This window comes from Wyeomyia smithii, chromosome 2 (genome assembly GCF_029784165.1).
Source record: "Wyeomyia smithii strain HCP4-BCI-WySm-NY-G18 chromosome 2, ASM2978416v1, whole genome shotgun sequence".
Taxonomy (NCBI): Eukaryota; Metazoa; Arthropoda; class Insecta; order Diptera; family Culicidae; genus Wyeomyia; species Wyeomyia smithii.
In genome coordinates this window covers 95450509-95471898 of record NC_073695.1, presented here as the reverse complement: position 1 = coordinate 95471898, position 21390 = coordinate 95450509, and the positions used below count along the sequence as shown (strand labels likewise).

Here is a 21390-nt window from a genome sequence, read left to right as displayed (position 1 = left end):
TCTATCGCTGGCCAAACCAATATGCCAGAACTTCCGAAAAACTTTATTACAATTTAAAACACATAATGGTTTCTACCACATAATGGTTTGGTTGTCAATGTTCGCTTTATGTGCATGTAAAGATATGTCAATTTAAATGCATTTTTCAACTGCATGGTAATGTTATTTTATGTTTTAAATTATGGCACATTTGAGAGATACATAATTGTCGTCATAGGGTAAGAGGCGCAGCAACGAAGGGCGGGTATCAGCTAGTCTACTATAAATAGAGGAATTTAAAACAATACATAATCGAGTCTGATCTATATATGAGTACAGAGACGTTTCGATTATACCACGTTCAAAAAAAATCGCGTCATATATTTGAAACATATTAATTCCATGTTATTTGCATATGTATGTGTTTATGAATGTTCGTTTGTGTGTGAATGTTAATTTGCAAATTTTCGGTATAGTTATGCTGTTGGTTACCAAAAACTTGTGATTAAGAATGAAAAATAAGTCCAGTAGAAATTTTCGAAGTTTATTTTGAAGTAGAATACTTCTCTCAGGAAGTTCGGCTACATAGGGATGTGAAATGAAAATCTAAAACTGAACAAAGTGAGAAATATGTCCAATTTCAAATGCTAATAAATCGGTTAGTTTTCGATGGATTTCCTTCGTTTTTGCAGTAATCGATTAGAAAATCTTCTAAGATTCGTACCAAATGCATGAAATTGCAATTTTATTATTCGAACTATTGTACTATTGAAAATTCTTAAGCCTTGTCAAAACACAAAATTCGACCTCTGATTGGTCGTTATACGATTGCTTTCTCAAGCACGGTCGGCAGAGTTATGGAATTAGTAAATTGGGAATGCATCATTTGGACTATATAAGAGCTTCATCAGATAATAAACAGACATTTCATCGGATATTAAACTAAACAACTGAAATTTAAAGAACACAAATGAATATTTGGAGGGTTAATATTTTCTCGTTTTGCGCTATAATCCAAAGTTAATTATCTTCATCTACATGCATACTCTGACTATTATTATGTGTTTGCGTCGCTTAGTGTTTGGCTACGGTTATGCAGAACGCAAATAACGGCGCGATGCGATTCGGCAAGACGAACTGTGTTGAAATGTATAGCTCTACTTCGCCTTAAAAAGAGCTGTGCGGTACCACGGTAAGGTGAATCGCATCGCGCCGTCATTCGCGTTCTGCATAACCGTAGCCTTTGTTCCGTTTCCGTTTAATGATGTCGTATTAAATGTGCATATTACAGTTCGGCAGCACTTCAACTTCTCATTTGCACAAAATTTAAAAATATTCAATGAACTTCAAATATTAAACAAAAAGAAATTACAATACTGCCAATGAACGGTCAACGTTTATTCACTAGAAAAAATGACTGACACGCAAGCAGCCGGGTTATCTTTCTTGTAAAAGTATTCTACTTCAACCTTGCGGTCGTGGCTTTGCGTACAACCTTCCTGTGATTTTTTTTGCTAAAAATTAGAGTGTTCGTGTAAATCTTTTCAAACAAACAATAAGTTCGTATTAGAAAGGCTGCTAAGTGGATTAATTCGAGTTTTTGTATGGACCACACAGTAGGGTGGGGCTTATTTTAAAAAATGGTCGCGGGACCTGTTTTCCCAGGCAAAAAAACCTCCTTGGGGTTCAATAAGCAACATATAATAAATTGGTTGAATTTCATTAAGGTCTAGAGGTGGCGCTGAGGGTCTAAAGGTCAAATTTTAAACGAATGCAATTTAAAAAAAAAATATATGCTTATATCGGTAAACAGGTGATTTTGTGACCCTTTGGGCGTAAATTTCGTCCGTTTTGCATTTAATTCAACCGTTTTTGAGATATTCGCAATTTCAGTGTACACTCTTGCAATCTCGGGGTATGTGATCATAAGGAAATGCACAAGGTGCCTGTATAAGTTAACACGTCATATTCTCGCAAAACGGACGAAATTAACGCCTAAAAGGGTCACAAAATCACCTGTTTACTTATATAGGCATATGTTTTGTTTTAAAATTGCTTTCGTTTAGAATTATAATAAAATAATAAGTGTTAGGACGAATTTCAACAATCTGATCTGTACATAATGTATCAATATAATCACAAAACATTGCCGAACGTATGATTTGTGGAAAAAGGTTTAATAACTGAAGTTATGTTACCAACGTCATTTTGTTGTAGAAACAGCGATTTTTATTTCACTGTTTCTACAACCGATTGACGTACATCCATCGTAGTATGCGACAAGTCGCTTAACAATTTTGACGTTGACTAACGTCTATATCGAAGTTAGGCACCTGAATTTGAAAATCTAGTAATTCAACCAGGAAAAACTAGGGAAAAGTGGTCAGGTTTTGAGCGCTTATTTTTCAGTCATTTATAATCAGGTTTTCGAGGTTTTGGCATCAATCGATCAGAAATTCTTTTACGGTTCAATTTATGTAACAAAAACAAACTATTGTTTGAGATACACTATTGAAAAAATTGGTAATTAATATCGATTGTCTAAATCATACCGCGCAGCCAATCACTACCTCTCTTCCCAAGCACAGTCGACACTAACGAATACAATCGATCTGACTTTGTTGTTATTGTTGTTGTCGCTTTCTGTTTCCGATGTTTATCTACGTTCCATGTCATTTCATTAGCTACTTAGCCCCTCCTTCTTTCTAACTAACTGACGAAGCCTTGGTATAAAGGTACCGTTCGAACATTTCACCCCATCAGTTAATTTTACTAGCAGCAGGCAGCAGCAGCGGACATCAACACCGATGGCAGTAGGCGAAGTGGATCAGCAGCGGACAACAGCGGCGGTGGTAGTGGTTGGCTGCAGTTCTTACCTCTTTCAGTTCGGCTCCCCTTCGATTTTAGTTGGACCCCACCAGCGGTAATCCGATTCAGATATCGTTGGGTGAATACAACCTGAAACTGAAAGAGACTCGCACCGCTAGGTGGTTTGAGATGCCACCATCATCCAGCGTATGTCTTTGGGCTATATAAGAGACTGTTTCTTCTCAAGCAAAGCAGAAGGACGATTGACCGTTTGGGGTTAAAGTCCTTCCAAAAAAATCAATCAATCAAAACCCACCAGTTTCATTACTAAACCGTACCGGTTACATACGGACGCTGGGTGTTAGCAACTAAAAGGAGGAAAGACAAATATTACCGGTCATCTCGGGCCGATTTCACCCGTAATGCTGGTGGCTGTTAGTAGTACATGGCTACCGCAAAATACTGAAATGTCTGAAATTCTGGACGGACTAACCATTAAACAAGAATAATCGGCAACTGGTACCTTTTGGTGCCTCGAAGTTTTGTAATAGAAGCGTTGCGATTCCCTCTACTATTTGTTCAAATGGAATATAAGAATACGGTAGTCAACCTACTATTCCCTCCTACTATTTTTTCATAATCAGTAGTCGCGATCCGAGAGTATGTTTTCAGAAATGAATTCAGTTTGGAATATAATAGCATGCGTGGCCTCTGCCATCTTCCATCTGCACTTCTTCCGTAAAAAATCACAAGTGCGCTTTAGTTGTCCACTAGCATGGACCAAGCTTCGTGGCCTTAGAGGGCTACAGTATGATCAAGGTTTTGTAGATAGTCAACTTCGTACCGCGGCGACTTTCCCGCCATAGGTCCTCGACGAATTTTTCTGCTAATGTCGTTCTCGGTAATCGCCAGTTAGCCTAGATGCACGCACTTGTTAACTACCTCGCTAAGCTGAACCAGAGGTCTGAGATTAACACGGTCTCCTCTGAGGTCGATTGCAGGCTTCTGTGCATCATCCCGATCCCGATCCCTTATTGAGTGGGATTCAATAATTTTAGGAGAAGTTGCCATCTTAGAATTCAAAATAGTCTTTGAGGTCGGTTCTTGGCTCCTGGCATCATTTCAATCATTTTAAGCTGTTTTTCGGAAAAATTGTTTCAAATATGTGTTTCATTTGTATGGAACCCTTCCCGTGCAGAGAAGGGAAAGGGGCCGTACCACCATAGAAATGTTTCCTGCTCCTAAAACCTTTTACATGTCAAGTTTGGTTTCATTTGCCTGATTAGTTCACGAGTCGTTGAATATAATAAACGTACCGCAAACATAGTTGTGTTGGATTTACGTCACGTTGAGTAGAAATGGTGGTTACGTCGTTCCGTTTTCGTAAATTAATGGCGCTATTTTTTACACTTTTGATCAAATTTCGGTGCCTTCAAGTCCAATTTGGTGTGTTCTATCGTTTAATCGTAAAAAACACAAACCGGCCACTTTGGCGCTTACGTCAGTCTGCGAGATTACGGCAGTATAGTATATGATATTATCGAAGCTTTAGACCAGTGGTTTTTAAGTCTGGAGGGAAGTTTTGTGTGGAAGAGCCTGAGAATTAACTCATACTTCAAAGTCCGCTAACGAATGGTTTGGTTTTACTAAGATTCGAACCTATAACCTGCTTGTCAAAGCGAACTCTGTGACCTTGCGGCTACAGAAGCTCTACTATAAAGAATCAACGATCATCGATCAACGTAAAATGTCAGCAAAATATCGATTTTGCCCCAATTCCCTTACAATACTAAAAAAGGTTTATCTGCTGACATTTTACGTAGATCAGAAACCTACCATTTGATTTCTGAGACTTTTTAACTCAAAATAAGATATTATTTGACTACCACTTTAAGATATTAGCGAATTACCATTATTGCTCAAAAATAATCCATATTATTTTGCTTTGTGAAAAATATACTGAAACTATGCCAAACCCGGTTTCGTAGAATCACCGTTTTGAGCTCAGTTTTTGTCCGATTTAAGAGCTGTTTTTTTTTCAAAAGATGGGTAAAAAGATGCTAATATGTGGACAAACTCTAAGAATTTTGATATTTGGCCTCAAAACAAAATGACGTCGGAAAAACCACAAAAATTACCGGTTTCTCAAAAACTCAAAATGGCGCCATTGTTGCCCCTTAAGTTGAAATATGTTCAAACTCGGGGAAATTCAGTTTTGCATGAAAAAACACAAAAAAATTATATAAAGAAGCCAAAGCAGAAAAAAAAGTCGATTTTTGTTGCACTGTGTAATCATACCGACCCTAAAATCTTGGATGGATAAAAAGAAAATTCGCACTGTAAAGTTCCTCATTACCAATGGCCGTTAACTATTGTATATAATCCTAGCAAAAAGAAAAAGAAAAAAGAAAGCTCGAACTTAAACAAATGTAGCTTTTTAATCATTTCTGTGAAATACAAGTACATCAAAAGGCGGCAAGGTAATTGCTCGTCGAATTCGTCGCTTCTACATTTGTTTACGGAAAAACTTCATTTAAGAGCTCAAAGATTATAGTTTTTAACGTGGGACTACGTCTTTGTTTACTATACTGGGATGCATTCTGTAAAATTGGAAATGAAACTGGCAAATGTTGCGTCATATTTCAAACGTTAATAACAGCATAACCACATGATGGATAACAAAAACCAATATTTTGTTGGATAGATAAAATGTATAACAATTTTGTGATATGATAGTTTACACTCTAATTACATTGCGAAGCGGTAAAATTATTAAAAGTTTATGACAAATTTATGCGAGCAATGAACCAATTACATGCGAGCATTCCTAGCACAGACGACGTGAATGAACACCATCCGTTCCCTGTGATATTCTCTGTATCAATATCGAAATAAAAATTGACAGAGTCTCCCCGTCCCAACAGGTCAATTTGTTTTTGCCTCCATGAGCTTAGACTAATATGATGTCTCGAAGGTAAAAGTTTTCCGAAAAGTTCGAAACAATCCCCATTCTTGAACAATTTCTAAACCTGTTCTCAGAACTGAATTTCTATTTTTAACAACGGTTTTTTTCCGTTAACACGCAAGTTTATTAAGCAGACAGTATGTGAGTAGAGAAAGAACGAAAAATAAGCGAACTGGAAATATGATACAGATTTGGAAAAATAAACCGGATCCCGATGGGACGTCGGGATGCGGTATATTTTTGCAAATCTGTATCATATTTGCAGTTCGCTTATTTTTCGTTCTTTCTCTACTCACATACTGTCTGCTTAATGAACTGTTCTCAGAACCTAATAAAAACTGATGTCTTGAAAGAAAACATGCCGGTAAAAGCAACAGTACCAGTGGAGTAAAGAAGCGCTGGTCTCTCGTCGTCTATGATTGCAGCGGTACACTTCTATTCGTACTGCAGCGATACTATTCGTATTGCAGTGGTACACTTTTGTTCGTACATTTCTATACATGTGCAATCGAGGAAAAACTGCAATGCTGCTGTTGATGGTGATTGGAAGTTTATCTCATAAATATGATTACCATAAATTACTCAACAAGAATTGTAAATTTTTGCAACAGATATTTATTTAATTTTATCTTCGATATTCACTAAATAATCGTGAACTGATAGTATCGAAAGAGTAAATTCCTAAAAATAAACATTTATAGAAGAGAAAGAGCCTTCGAATACTTGTGAATTTTTTGTTTATTTACCATGATTCATTCAGAATCTCTTTTTACATTTCAAAATTGTTAGATGATATATTATTATTCTAAGCTTCACCATAATAAACGTATATTAGCTGTCTTCGTAAGCGGTGTAGTTGTAGACAAATGAAAAAAAAATGTCATGCAAAAAACAAAAATGTAATTGTGGATCCCTACGATTTTTTGCTGGAACTTGTTAATAATTTTGTTTAAAATATCTTCTTATGTTTGCCAATTAATGAACCTTTGTAAGGGCTTTCATATTATTTTGAAGTAAGTCCCATATTATAGATTTGATTTAATCAAAGTTAAATAAGACAAAACCATTCATTATGATAACGTACGTATGCATTACGAGAAATTCTTGGTGCATCTTCAACAAGCACGATATGCTTGTGCCTGGTCAAATATCGTCAGATATAAACGATATTCTTGCGAGTGTTGTTAAATATATTTCAAAAATTGATTTCCAGGGAGGCTGAAAATAAAAATACGTACAGTCGCTGAGCAAACAAATTGATTATGTCTGCAGACTCTGTATATTTTGTAGCAAAAAATCCCCTCATTACAGTGTTTAGTCCCACGTCACCTTTTCATACAACCCTAGGGCTGTATACCTTGTAGTATTTAAGTAGAAGCGACGAACCGCTGGGAAGTTTGAACTGCAGGGCAATTGTTGTCGCTGTTTGTCGACCAGTGTAATTTGCAATACAATTGGCTGTTACAAATCGTCGAGTTAAGAGAACAATGAATGATTTACTTTATTTAAAATTTTATATATAACAACCATCCGAACAACCTTTTGTGGGCTGATATGTGTGTTTATAGAGAATCATTTCACAATGTAACTTTTCGTACCTATCTCATTCAAGATATTTTTTAAATTCTGAAACGATGGAGCATTATTTCTGGAATGGAAAAAAAGCTATAATCTTTCTTCAAGAGCATAAAACCGGTCACATAATTAGTTTCAGCATAAACAGGCCAAACTAATGAGCTGACAGCAAAGCTCAGCAGCTGCGAGCCATAACTTCTAGCCGTTTAGGTTTACAAATTATTTCCGCATAACCCACAGTGCCTAGAAGCACAGTTCCGAGCTCTGTTTTACGACCATGAGCAACTCTCCGCTCGTAGCAAAAAACGTTCAGTTTACTCACATGTGTTCACAGTATACGCGCTTATCATATCCACAACAAATATACAGAAATATCACAGCTTTTGATCTATCAAGTATTGCCGTTGCAGGTCTCACCCGGTGGTGTCAGGTCAGTCTACCGCCGTTCGAAAGAGTGAGCGCATTGGTTTTTAATCAGTTGCTAGAAACGGTTTCGTTGCAAGTGAATATGTCGCGCGTGTCGTTTGAGGAATTTCAAGCGCAACGCGCTGAGTTCATTGCCCAGGAAGAGAACCGAGCTCTGGGGGCGGACATTGTCTTGAACGAAGACGAACGGAAAGTCAACGAGTACTTGATGAAGCTGAAAAAAGCAGAATTAGACATAGGCTTCAATACACCTAGCCAATTTTTACCATCGCGACATTTCTTTCAAGTTGTGGATAAAATAAAGGCCTCCCCGCTGTTTCAACTGATACAAAAATTGCCCAAAGGAGGAATTTTACACGCACATGACACCGCGATCGGTAGCATGGAAACAATCGTGAAAGCAACTCACAAGGATCACCTGTGGCAGTACGGAGAGTTCGGTCGTGCCGATACACCAAGGTTCAAATTTTCCAGAACTAAACCTGATGAGTTAGATGGTTCCGGGTGGCGATTAGTGGCCGATATTCGGAAAGAAATTGGCAACGAAGGCTATGATCATAATATTCGGAACTTATTTAGTCTATTCAACAAAGACCCACTGAATTCTTTTCACTGTATCAATCACATTTGGGGTATTTTCGCCAATATTTTTATGTCTCTGGAAGCGATAGTTACTTTTAAACCTGTCTGGGAGGAATACTTTTATCAATCATTGAAAGAACTGTATGCGGACAAAGTGTGCTATTTGGAGTTACGCGGAGTGCTACCTCAGCTTTACGATCTAGACAACCGCACTTATGGGCCCGAAGAAGTGGTTCGAATCTACTATGATCTAGTGGAAAAATTCAAGAGCGAACATGAGGACTTTATCGGCGCTAAGTTTATTTACGCACCGCATCGTCTGTGTGATGATGCCACCTTCAGCCAGTACATGGATATCGCGGAGCGATTGCACCAAAAGTTCCCCACCTTCGTGGCTGGGTTTGATCTGGTTGGGCAGGAAGACTTGGGGCGGCCGCATAGCGATTTCAACGAACGGCTGCTGAAAATGAACCCATCGATACAGTTCTTCTTTCACGCGGGCGAAACTAACTGGAATGGCTACACGGATGAGAATTTGGTGAGTAAGCGGTTTTAATTCTTGCTTATGTTTAATGAGTTAGCATTTCCTACTGCAGAGCTTTGGTCTCCGCTGTTTATCTTCAGTAGCTTTATATATCAGAATAGGTAAAACTAAAGAATAACAGCGCTCAGTAATTTTAGGATGAGCTCTCGCAAACCGAAAACAAGTTTGCTTTGAACTGTTTAAAAGAAAAAAATCACCATTTTAGAACGGTATAGATAAAATTGGGTTCTGTGAACGGTATCGGTCAGAAATTCGAATAAACTTATCAGAGTAATAAAACATAACGAATCTGTTTGAGAATAGGTTAAAAAAGAGCTCAAATTTCAAATTAAAAAAAGGGTTTTCAACATCGAGAGAAGCAACAAATCAAACTTATAATTACAAAACTAAAATTTAAAAATAAAAAGTTTAAATTCCAAATAGCACGATAAAACTATTTCATCGTTCTTCGTTATTGGAACGCAAAGATATTAAAATTCATGGGTGTGCTTTAAATCTTTTGAATACCTAAAATGTTACATGGTTCAGATAGTCATTCTATATAAAAAATCTTATGATAATTAACTTCATGAATGCATCTGTTTTTAAGTGGTTTCGAATTAATGTTAAAGAATGTAAAAAATCGCATTATTTTATTTTGACATAAGAAGAGTTGATTTTTTCCTTAAAATGATTTTAAGTGAAACTTGACGTCATTCTAACACTTGCAGTAAATGGTTTGAATGGCGAAATGTTCGGCAAATTCCTTTACGAACTAATTACATTTTTTGTCTCATGACTTACATTTCAACCCTTCACAAGGCAGTGGAAACTAAATTGCCATCAACGTAAAACGGTTTTTTTTTGCTTCACCAAAGAATATTGTTCTCAAAATTTTGCATAACCAAGGCTTTCTAAAGGTATCTTGCAACACTCAAAGTTTTCAAAACTGCTAGAAGTTTGCAATATTAATTTGGTGATAATTTTTACATTTTGTTCACGTTTTACTGAACTTGGGTCGGTTTCTAGCGCAATTTTTACTGCATTATAAAGGGTTAAGTTTAGTAAGGTAGGCATTGTATGTAACTTTACGAGGATGCGAAAACCGTACCTCTGTTGACTCTCCTTCTAACAAAAATAAGTCCCTGTTATAATAAAACTGGTGTGAGTAACGTATGAAAGTTCTCTCAAGGGAATTGTAATTAGGCGATATTGTTAGGAGGGACAGAGGCTCGGTGTAGTAGAGTAGTAAGCTTGAAACGGGAAGGTAAAACTTACACACAAGCACGGATATAAATGATGAGCGTATCACTTACTTCAATAGTGATACTGCCAATAATATGAAATGCGGAGTACAGAAAACACCTTAGCAATATCACAATAGATCTACACGCAAAAAGTTCAAGCTTTAATCATCCAATGTGTTCTTTCAATTCACACAGAATTTGCTCTGATTTCACACAACTGATGCGTGATACGCATAACGCAAAAGTTGTATAAGGAATACGTTGACAGAGATCAAAATCAGAATATGTATCATATACACAAAAATCGTAATGCCTCGGTAAACTTCGGCTTCGGGCGAACGATCAGTTTCGAGACGCTCAAAAAACCGTTCTTTACTTTCGCGAGCCGGTGCGTATCAACGGCTTGTGCATCCCTAAAAATCGTCAGCAACCGAAACAGCCAATGGCGAGCCTTGTTGCCGCGGAAGTTATTGACTCTGGTGCCAGTAGCGCAGAACCGAATGCATGTGAATGAAACCAGAGTCATAATTAAATGCAAAATGTTTTGGACTAATCTCATGTTTTTGTTTATTGTTAATGATTGAATGATGTTTTCAAATGACCTGATTCATGAAAGTGAATCGATCAAACAATAATTTCTTCAATGGAGTCGGTACCCAACTTATCAGTATTGATTGCTGGTCGCACTGTTTTAACGATGCCAACCTTCTGAACATCGGCTGATGCTTTATAAGTGTAGTGGTTTGGAGCTGCGCAATACATTCAAAACACGCTAGAGCATCAAATGCGTTATGCCCAACGCACATGCGTTGCACTGGTTCCAATTTTAATCAGTAAATGCGCTAATTTCGCTCATAAATGATCTGGTTACGCACACTCCAACTTTTGCGTGTATGCTCTGGTCGCAGTGATGAGTCTACACAGGAAAAAAAATATAGACTTAGCAAAACATAACCTCACCCAGACGGGATTCGAACCGCAATTTCCGATGTCAATGACTGCACCATAATGTTTTGACCAATTAAACTACTGGGAAGGTAGTCTCCCCTAAGAATAATATCGATCACCCTCTATTATTGTGTTCTGTTCCAAGCATGCCTCGATCCAGCAAACAAACTACCTTGTGGAAGTTACTTTTTTGTAACTGCCTCTGACACTCTTCGGCAAATTTGATTTTCTTCAAAATATACCCCATTTTCTTAAGTTAGTTGTAATTTGCAGCAACAAACATATATTCATTGAAATGCATGATCAATGTAACACCGTTAATTTTTTAACATTAAAAAAGATTGCATGAATAATTGAGAAGTTATAGTCATTTTCACTTTCACGAAAATTTATTTTGATGGGTTTGTGAAACGACCGAGCAGAGGTAACAAACTGAGCTCGATAAAGAAGAGGGGAGAAGGGTTAAAGTATAAAATTTCGACACTTACCACGGTAGCAAAAATACCTTCCTTTCGGTCACAGTCTTTGGAAATGCAACAACGATTGTAATGCTTCCTTTCTCCCTTCTCTCACCTACCATAAGAGCGTATCCGGTGCCGTTATCGATCATTACAGAAAGAGCAGGACCTACTGAATTGTTGTACATATTTAAAAATGTATGTAATGTAATGTTATTGTACTATTTTAAAAATAAATCAACTCCTTTGTTTTGTAATTTACACCTTATTTTTTGTTCGGAATTTTCCGTAGTCAAAAATAAATCATTTTAACGTGGCATGATAATTGCCTACAATCCATTTTCAAAACAAAAAACTACAACCGAAGGTTTTGAAGACACAACGCTTAGAATTTAAATCTCTCCAAAATGCTTCCACTCTTAAAGAAAATTAATTTTGAGTTCGAAAAATACCTTAACTCACTAAATATACTCAGATTGCTAAGTTAAAAACATGTGCCAAAAGCCATTTGAATTAAAAGTGGTCGATCAAATTTTTGTGTGCTTTCAGATCATTTGGCGTGGATTTGCTCATGTAATCTATTTATCTTTTTGTTGCTGGAGAATCACAAACAACTTACAGAAAAGCTGTATTATCAAAAAAAAAACTTATTTATATAAACTAAGTTTTAAAAAAAATGAGATTCGATTTTCAGAAGCATTTTTCAAGAAAATCATCAAAAAAGCTATTGATTTGAATGCCACGGAAAGTAAACGTCTTTACATTGCAAAATCAATATTTCTACACTTAAATTTAAAACAAGCTCAAAACGGTTTTCATTAAGGAAATGGATCATTAGTCAAGGTTTTAGTCTGCTAAAATGTTTCAATATCATTAGAATAACAACTACCTATTCTTAAAAATGTTGAAATAGGCTGAATTCTCTATAACTTAGTGTTTAAGAAACAAATTTCTTGCATTTTTTTTTCCATTCTAAGCCATTTATCGAATGTTTCGTAATAACTTAATATTCGAAAAAGAATAAGAAGGATATAAAAAATTCGACCCATTTTTTAGAATTTATTGTCTATTTTTTCATTGCACAAGGTGACTAATTTCCTAGAACTAGTTCTCAGACATTTTTAAGCTTCAGAGTTACAAAGTTTTAATTAAAGTTTATTCTAAATAACTTCTGAAATATATTTTAAGAAAAAGGCATTGACACACAAATAACACTAGCCAACACAGGTCTTACCCAAGAGCTTGAACTAAAATATATAAAGGTTGAAACTTTTCTGTGAATTCTGATGCCACTGGAAAAGCTAGAAGTGCGTGAGCTGAAAGTCAAACCTATGTTCACAAGGAGTCGACAAAAGCTCACGCTCAAACTAGAAAAAAATTACAGCTTTTTATCCGTTCCAGTGAATCGGGGTATTCTTAGCCAGCTCGGAAGTGCGTAAAGTCTTCACCGACTTAAATGAAGTTTGCCCATAATTAAACGTAGAAACGATGACTTGTGTGAGCAATTTAGCTGCACTTCTATCTGCTAGGGGCACCAAAATTCAGAGGAATGGTTTTTCAGTTTGAGCTTCAAGGCTATTTTCCCATACTTTCGTCGACCAAAGTAATTAAAATATTCTTATCTTAAATTTAGTGCAACACGGAAAAGAGTGCAAGTAGAAAATGTGTTTTTGCCTTTCTCCTAGAAAGGTATAGCAATCACTGGAAAAACTAAAGGTATAAAAGTGCTCCAAAGGGTCGAATCTCGTATATCAATCGACTTAGAATTACGAGTCGATGGCCGTGATGGGAGTTTTAAAAAACTCTAAGGTCTTATTTTCTTCACTTTATTCACTCTAGATGTTTACACTTCTAACTACAAACTTCAACTGCCTCGTCACGAGCCTGTTTCCAATACTTAATAACTAAAACTGCTACCGCTGCACTTCCGTCCGTATGGTGATTGATGTGGTCGAAGTCCCTGCGCGTGTTGTTGGAGTCAGCATTTTACTCCGGTGGCGTGGTCGATGCGACGCCGGTTAAGGTGCTGACGTCTGCTGCTTTGGTGGCTGGTCCGTATGTAACTCCTCCGGGGGGTAAAGAATGGTCGTCCTCGGCCATGTTGTCCATTTGTTGTAATCTTTGTGGTTTTTGCTGAATATTTTTGATCTTTGGTAAACGAACTTTTATAATTAACTTCCTTTTCCTGACACAAATATAAATGATTATTCCAATGGTGATAATTGTAGTTGTTGACAATCCGCTTAAAATGCTCAGAATCCAAACATGATGTTCCGTTTGTTTGAGGGCTATGAATTTCATTTTCTCCCGGTTCCAAATGGTGTTGTTATGAACTTCTAAAATGTCTTGGTGTTCTACGATGCTCCAATTAATCTTTAGGTTTGCAAAGGCTCCATCAATCTCTTGGGTATAATTGCTGATGACTTCCGTACTGGTAAATTTTTGATCTTCAATTTCCAAAGTACAGTTGTTGAACGTAATCAGAAAATTTCCAGTAAGAGTTCGGTTGTGGGGACCACAATTCGAATGTAATGTGTGGTTTTTCCCATTGTTGATCAGCAACTTGTTGTCCGATATCATTGTGATTTGCGTATCAGTTCGTCTAGTTGCATTACATTTGCTTTCAGTACCCATCATAATGGGGAGTAAGCAACGATCGTTTAATGGCGTTATTTCTATGGATTTCTGAATGAAGTCTGTTGGGTGACTCGTTTGGAAATATACGCCGCCAGCTTTAACGAGATAATGGGGTGCCTGTAGTACAACCGTTGCATTGATGATTAGTGGAAGCACTTGAATTATCTCTGCTTTTGATGAATCCATTCGTGGTGTTTGGAGAATATAGAGAAGTATGTCTCTTTTCGTTGCTACTTTCGGTGTAACGTAATTAAGTGCTTGTTCTGGAAAGTCGGTCTTGATTCCCTGTTTTTGTAGTAATGATTCGATGAGTTGTATTTCCATGAGTGTAAGTATCTTGTTGTTTGGAAGAGCGATTTTAGTTCTTAGGATGGTGTCCTGAATTTCCTCTAGTACGTCGTTTAGTGTATCCATATAAAGAAGTACAGTTATTGTGTCATATTCCTCTAATATAATTTTGTTCTCGATGTTTTGTTGTTTAATTAAATCGTTGACTGCTTGTGTAATATCTCCAATCCGTTCGTTTACCATCTTGTTTACTATGAATTGTTTGTTGTTTTGGTCTATTAGTCCGTTTATGGTCCTGTTGATTATGCGAAGGTCATCCGCATCCGGTGATCCAGCTAACCATTTCCAAGCTTTTCCGATGGTATCCCAACGACGTTTCCTTCTTGAGTTGATTGGTTTAATCTGTCTTAAATTATTTACTAATATTCTTGATTTCTGAATTGCTAATTGGGCTATTGGTAGTGAGCTGTCTAATTGTCTTGTCAATTTGGAAATCAGTAGTACATTATTTTCGATTAATGTTAGATTTATAGGGTGTATAATTTTATCGAATCCATTCTGAATTCTGCAATCCTTCAGTTTCGTCATGAGTACTGGGTCATTGTGTAAGTTTTTTATGGTCATGTCCTTGGTGTGTCCGTGTCTTGTCAGCATCAGAAGCAGTATGATTATCTAGAATACGTATAATTAAGGATAGTTATATTTGGTATAGGCAAAAAGTAAATTTAAAACTTAATGTCGTGTTTTTAATCTATTTATTTTGTTTTTGTGCCTCTTAGTTCCTTTTCTATTTTTGAATGTTTTCTCTTGGACATTGTTGACATTGGTTTTAATTGCCCTTGCTTGGGTTTTTCTTCTTGTCATTTGTTTTACAAAAACTTCTTGCCCTTCATTTAGTATGGGCGGATCTTCTCTAGAATTATTGTTCTTGGTTTGTCTCTTTTGAGCTTTTAAAATGTTATTTTTTGTTTCCAAAAATATTTTTTGTGCTTGTTCTATTACATTAATTGGGTTTTGAATATTATTTTGGTTAAATATAATTTCGTTGGGCTTGAATTTCGTGGATGAGTGTACGCTGTCATTATATAATGAGACTGCTAATTTCACTATCGATTTTGTTTGCATTCCCGGAAACTTGTATTTATTGCTATTGAAAATTTCCACAATTGTGGAGTGTGTTCTCTCGACTTGTCCATTGCTTTCCGAAGAAGATGCGAATTCTAATACTGTCCCGAAAGTACAGAGAAAAGTACTGAGTTGTATAGATCTAAAAGTTGTTTCGTGGTCTGTTACAATGGTTTTAGGTGCTCCAAATGAAGTGAAATATTTGCTTAAGGCCTTTTGTATATGTGGTAAGTTTTTTGATTTAATGTAAAACATTTGTAGATGTTTTGAGAATGAATCTACTAACGAAAGGAATTTAAAGTTATTTATGATAAATATATCCATGTGTACCCTATCAAGCGGTTTTTCGGTTACTGGTCGAGGTGAGATTTTTATATTATAAGGTTTCCTTTCATACTTGTGTGAATTGCAATGTTGACATGTGTTAATATGGTTACTAATTATTCTGCTCATTCTGGGGAAAAAGTGACTGCGTTTTAGCTGTGCTTCTACTTCTGTTATGCCTCTATGGGCCCTTTCATGTTCTTTTGCTATTAACATATTCTGTCTTTCTTCATTGGCTACGTCTTCTACTCTATTTTGAGTAAATACAAAGTGCCCTTTTTCCGAGAAGTTTTCTTTGAAGGAGTCTTGGATCTGTTGTATCAGGCTTTCTGGAGCCATAATTACTGTTTGCCTACCATCATGAAATTTTTTTAGTAAATTTGTAATCTCGTTGATATTGTAATTTGGTTGAACTATGGTAGTTCTTTTAAAATGAGGAAAGGGATTTTCTTGTAGTATGCTAGTGAAACTGGCTATTCTAAAGATCAACTGGTTTTTGAAATAATTAATCGGTCGGTCCGTGAAATGGATAAAGTGATCTCCAGAATCGTCAGCTGAATGAATTGTTTCTAAATCGTTACCTTCATCCATTGGTTGTATTTCCTCTCCTTCCGGTTGGTTTCCATTCGCCTCGTCTTCGTGGGCGTCTTCGTTTTCGTCATCCTCATTATCCTCGTTATCATTTTCATTTCCCCCCTGGATTTGTGCTTCGACATCTAAAATAGGAGAACTATTAACATCAATGACGTTGCAATCGATTTCATGTGGTTCCCTGCTGAGCGCGTCAGCTACCACGTTTGTTTTTCCTTCTTTATATTTGACCTCATAGTCAAAATTTTCCAGTTCAAGTCTCCATCTCAAAATCTTCGAATTTTTGAATGAAGACTTAATAAAAGTGAGTGGTTTATGGTCAGTTATTAGGAGAAACTTGTTCCCATAAAGGTAAGGTTTATATTTATCAATTGCCCACATGATGGCGAGTGCTTCCTTCTCTGTTGTCGAGTAGTTGGCTTCAGTTCTATTTAAGGTTCGACTTCCAAATGCGATTGGCCTTTCTATGCCATTTTGAATTTGAGATAGCACAGCTCCAAGTGCATAATTACTTGCATCCGTGGTCAAAACAAATGATAAATTAAAGTCTGGGTAAGCCAATATCTGGTCAGAGGCGATTATTTCCTTCAATACATTAAATGCTTTTATATAATCATTGTTAGACGCATCGACTTTCGCGTCTTTTTTCAAATATCTTGTCATTGGTTTTGTAATTTTTGAGTAATCTCTTATAAATTTTCGGTAATAACCGGTAAGTCCTAGGAATTGCTTGATTTCCTTCGGTGACTTTGGTAAACTCCATTCTTAAATCTTCTTTATCTTGTCAGGGTTCGGTTTTATGCCATCGGGCGTTATAACATGCCCTAAAAATTCAGTTTCCCTCTTTAAAAACTCACACTTGTCAATCTGAATTTTTAAATTAAAGTCTGATAGCCTTTGGAGAATTTTTGAAAGATTTTCCATGTGATTTTCTAGGTTAAATCCTATGATGATAATATCATCTAGGTAGACGTAACAGATTTTTCCTATATAATCTCCTAGAATATTATTCATTGCACGCTGAAAGGTGGCAGGTGCATTCTTTAAGCCAAAGGGCATTCTGGTAAATTCAAAATGACCTAAAGCCGTTGAAAAAGCTGTTTTATTCCTGTGTTTCGGATCCATTTCTATCTGGTGGAATCCAGATTTTAGGTCCAATGTTGTAAAATATGCCGATTTCCCCAAGTTATCAAGAATTTCCTCGATTTGAGGGATTGGATATTTATCGTCCACTGTCTTTTCATTCAGCTTTCGGTAATCAATCACTACCCTTACTTTTCGAATTCCTGATGCGTCTTTTTTCTTGGGTACAACCCAAATTGGCGATGAATAAGGACTGCTTGAGTGTTGGATGATGCCATTTTCTAGCATTTCTTGTATTTGGTCCTCTATGTCCTTTTTGAAGTGATGAGGGTACCTGTGGCTTTTCGTATAGGTCGGTTCCTCATCTTTTGTAACAATTTTATGTTTGATTGCAGTTGTTGCTGATAACTTTTCATCAGTTTTCAGCAAAACGGCTTGATTGCGGAGGATAACATCAAGAAGGTTTTGTTTTTCAATTTGTGTTAAGTGATCAGTTCTAATGAGTTTTTCTATGTCACTTTTATTTAATCTTTCTGTCGTTTTTATCGGTATTGGGGTGAGCAACTCAAAGTTATTTATTTTAATGTCGACTGTCTGGCTCAGTTTAGGACGTTCCTTTGATGTGCTTAATATGCGTATTGTTGAGGTTTTACCGGAAGATTTGTAAAGGCCAGGTTCAATACCCATATTATTGGTTAATTTTTGAAATGTTGGAACGAACCAATCCCCATCTTTTGTTGTTTCTATTTCCAACGTATGGTTGAATATTTTATCTGTGATGAAGTATTTTTGAAACGGAATAGTTGCTTTGTTAATTATCAAATTTTTTTTAGCGAAATCAATTTTTGCTCCATTTCGAGCAAAAAATTCTGAACCCAATATTCCATCAAAATAGTTGTGAAATTTCAATTCGTAAAACATTTGTGGAGGGATATTTGCGTCTGAAAATTCTAATTGTCCTTTACGGTGTACTTGATGGTTACCTGTTATATTTTTAACAGAAGCATTTTTGACTTCAATTATGTCGGGTAAAACTCCTGGTCTGATAACATTTTTATTGGCTCCTGTGTCCAATAAAAGTTTTATCGATAAATTATTTTCAGTAATGAAATTCAAGTAGGGTAAATAATTTAAGTTTCCCTTCCTTGCATCTCTATTAAGCAAAAATTTATTGCTACTTCATCTTCTTCGCAATCGGACTGAGGTCTTTCGCTCTCTGAGTCTGATTGAATCTCATTATTGTTAATATTTTTCCTGTTCAATGTTAATCTACTGCGAATTGATGGGTCTACGTCCATTTTCTCGACGGGTGAATTCGTTGCGTTTTTGAATTTTTCGTTGATAGCAGTAGTTTTATCGATTGATTTATTTTCAGTTTTATGGGAAATTGCTTTGTTGGGTTTATTGTCATGTTTATGTTCCAGCCTTTCTGCTCTGCTGGCGGTGATCTGCTGTGATCGAAATTTACATAAAAATGCATAGGCGTCTTCGATATCTTTTGGCCTAGCTGCTTGTACATGGCCGAAGTAAGGATCACGAAGCCCTGCTATGAATGCCGCCAATGCGTCTTCATCAATAAAGCAGCATATAGCTTCCCAATGTTGTTGGTATATCGGAGTTTGTTTTGCCAGAATTTTGATACTCTGCACGAGTTCCTTCGTCCTCTGAAAGTATTTATGGATGCTTGTGTTATCAGACATCTTATTTTGCCATAGTTGGCATTTGTAGGTCGACAGCTCTTGCCTGTCTCCTATTGCGTTTGTGAGGATTTCAGACACCTCATCAAAATCTTGCGGGTTTCCCGCAAGACATAGTATGTCTTTAGCTTTACCCTCAATTTTGTTCAACACAGCTGTTGTGTACATTTTGAACTGTGTATCCGATACATGAGGATAAAATGCCTCTAATGTATTTCTCGCTGTTGACAGCCACGCTGAAAGCTGTCTTCTATTTCCATCGTATGTCGGTAGCGATTTAATGGGATCAGGTATTCTGAATAGGTTTTCAACATTATTTACTGGTGCTCTTGGTGGAGCGGGATTTATGTTCGCTGATTGCGCTGTAACAGCGTCTACTTTTTGGCTTAGCTCATGGAATTGTTGATCTTGGTTGTTTTGTCGGTCTGCAATATTTTGAATATTTGTCAAAATTTGTTGCAGTTGGGTGCTGAGTTGTTCCATTTTTAATTGATTATTATCTTCGTCGTTACTGATAAATAATTTGTCCAAAAGAGGAACGTTGGATTTTAATGGAATATGCGAATATTCCTCTGATGAATCTGTGTCACAACTCTCCTCAGAGTCTGACACTTTGGTTTGATTAAATAGTTTCTGTGCTCTTTTCAAAGCTGAACTATTGTAATTTTTTGAGACTTTCGGCATCCACCTTTTGCAATAGTCTAATTAAAATGTTTTGAAATTCTGTGATTTTGTTTTCAAGGCGTCTATCTTGTAGTGCGCTTTGACTACTTAAAAGAGTCTATCTTGTAGTGCTCTTCTAAGGACGTAAGCAACGTTCAATTTAGTTGTTACGATTTCCTACCCGCCGAATCTATCTTGTAGTGCTCGTTGGGGACGTAAGCACAATTTATTTGCTTATGCCTTCTTTTAAAAGCGATCGCAGCGTCTATCTGGTAGTGCGCTCGCGATGTGCGGATCAAGTGTAAGCAAAGAAGCAAGAAAAAGAGTACTTACGATTTTTCCTGGGCGTACAGCGTGGATGCTATCTTCTCCCGGGTTGTAGGTCCGAACTTCCAGCGTGGTGAAATGCGGCGGTGACCTCAAATCGTCCTCCCTTTGACTTCTCGGGTGGAGATGGTTCCTGTCCTATCTTGTAGTAACGGGATTGCCGGATCACACTATGTGATATCTCACTGATCTCACAAGCACTGTTGTTCGATTCACTTAGACTGGAAGCTGCGCCAATTACGAGTCGATGGCCGTGATGGGAGTTTTAAAAAACTCTAAGGTCTTATTTTCTTCACTTTATTCACTCTAGATGTTTACACTCCTAACTACTAACTTCAACTGCCTCGTCACGAGCCTGTTTCCAATACTTAATAACTAAAACTGCTACCGCTGCACTTCCGTCCGTATGGTGATTGATGTGGTCGAAGTCCCTGCGCGTGTCGTTGGAGTCAGCATTTTACTCCGGTGGCGTGGTCGATGCGACGCCGGTTAAGGTGCTGACGTCTGCTGCTTTGGTGGCTGGTCCGTATGTAACTTTAGTTTGACGAGCTGAGCATTTTCTGTATGTGTGTGTGTGCGTTTGTGTGTGTATGTGTGTGTGTAACGCTCTCCCAATCTCACTCGATTTTCTCAGAGATGGCTGGACCGATCTTCATGATATTAATTGAGAATGAGAGGTCTAGTTGCCCCATAAGAACCTATTAAATTTCATTGCAATCGGATTTTTGGTTTAGAGGTTATGTTGAAAAATGTGAAAATCACGAATCATCATAATCTCAGAAACTACTTAACCGATTTTATCAAAATTGGTTTTGAATGAACGAGCTACTTAAAAAACCCTTAACTTTTGAGTTTCATGAAGATTGAACGTGTGGTTCGGAAGTTATTTAAAGAAACGTGTTCTGAAGAGTGTTTAATCTCACTCATGTTTTTCAGAGATGGCTGAACCGATTTCCACAAAATTAGTGTCACTTGGAAGGTCTAATTACCCCCTCTATTGATTTTTTTTTGCAATCGAACTATTACTTTGCCTGTTATGTTTGAAAATGTGAAATCCAACTTTGAAAAGAAACATATTCCGAAGACTACTTAAACTCACTCACTTTTCTCTGAGATGGCTGCACCGATTTCCACGAAATTAGTG

General features: G+C 36.9%; 1 protein-coding gene across 1 annotated transcript in view; it reads left to right on the top strand.

Annotated features, from left to right (window-relative positions):
* The first annotated feature begins 7768 nt into the window (after positions 1 to 7768).
* Positions 7769 to 21390, top strand: part of LOC129724572 (adenosine deaminase 2-like) — a 28462-nt gene continuing 14840 nt past the window's right edge. Inside the window, exon 1 of the mRNA XM_055679565.1 lies at positions 7769 to 8873. Coding sequence (XP_055535540.1) covers positions 7836 to 8873 — 1038 coding nt within the window. The 5' untranslated portion in view covers positions 7769 to 7835. The remainder of the gene's footprint in view (positions 8874 to 21390) is intronic.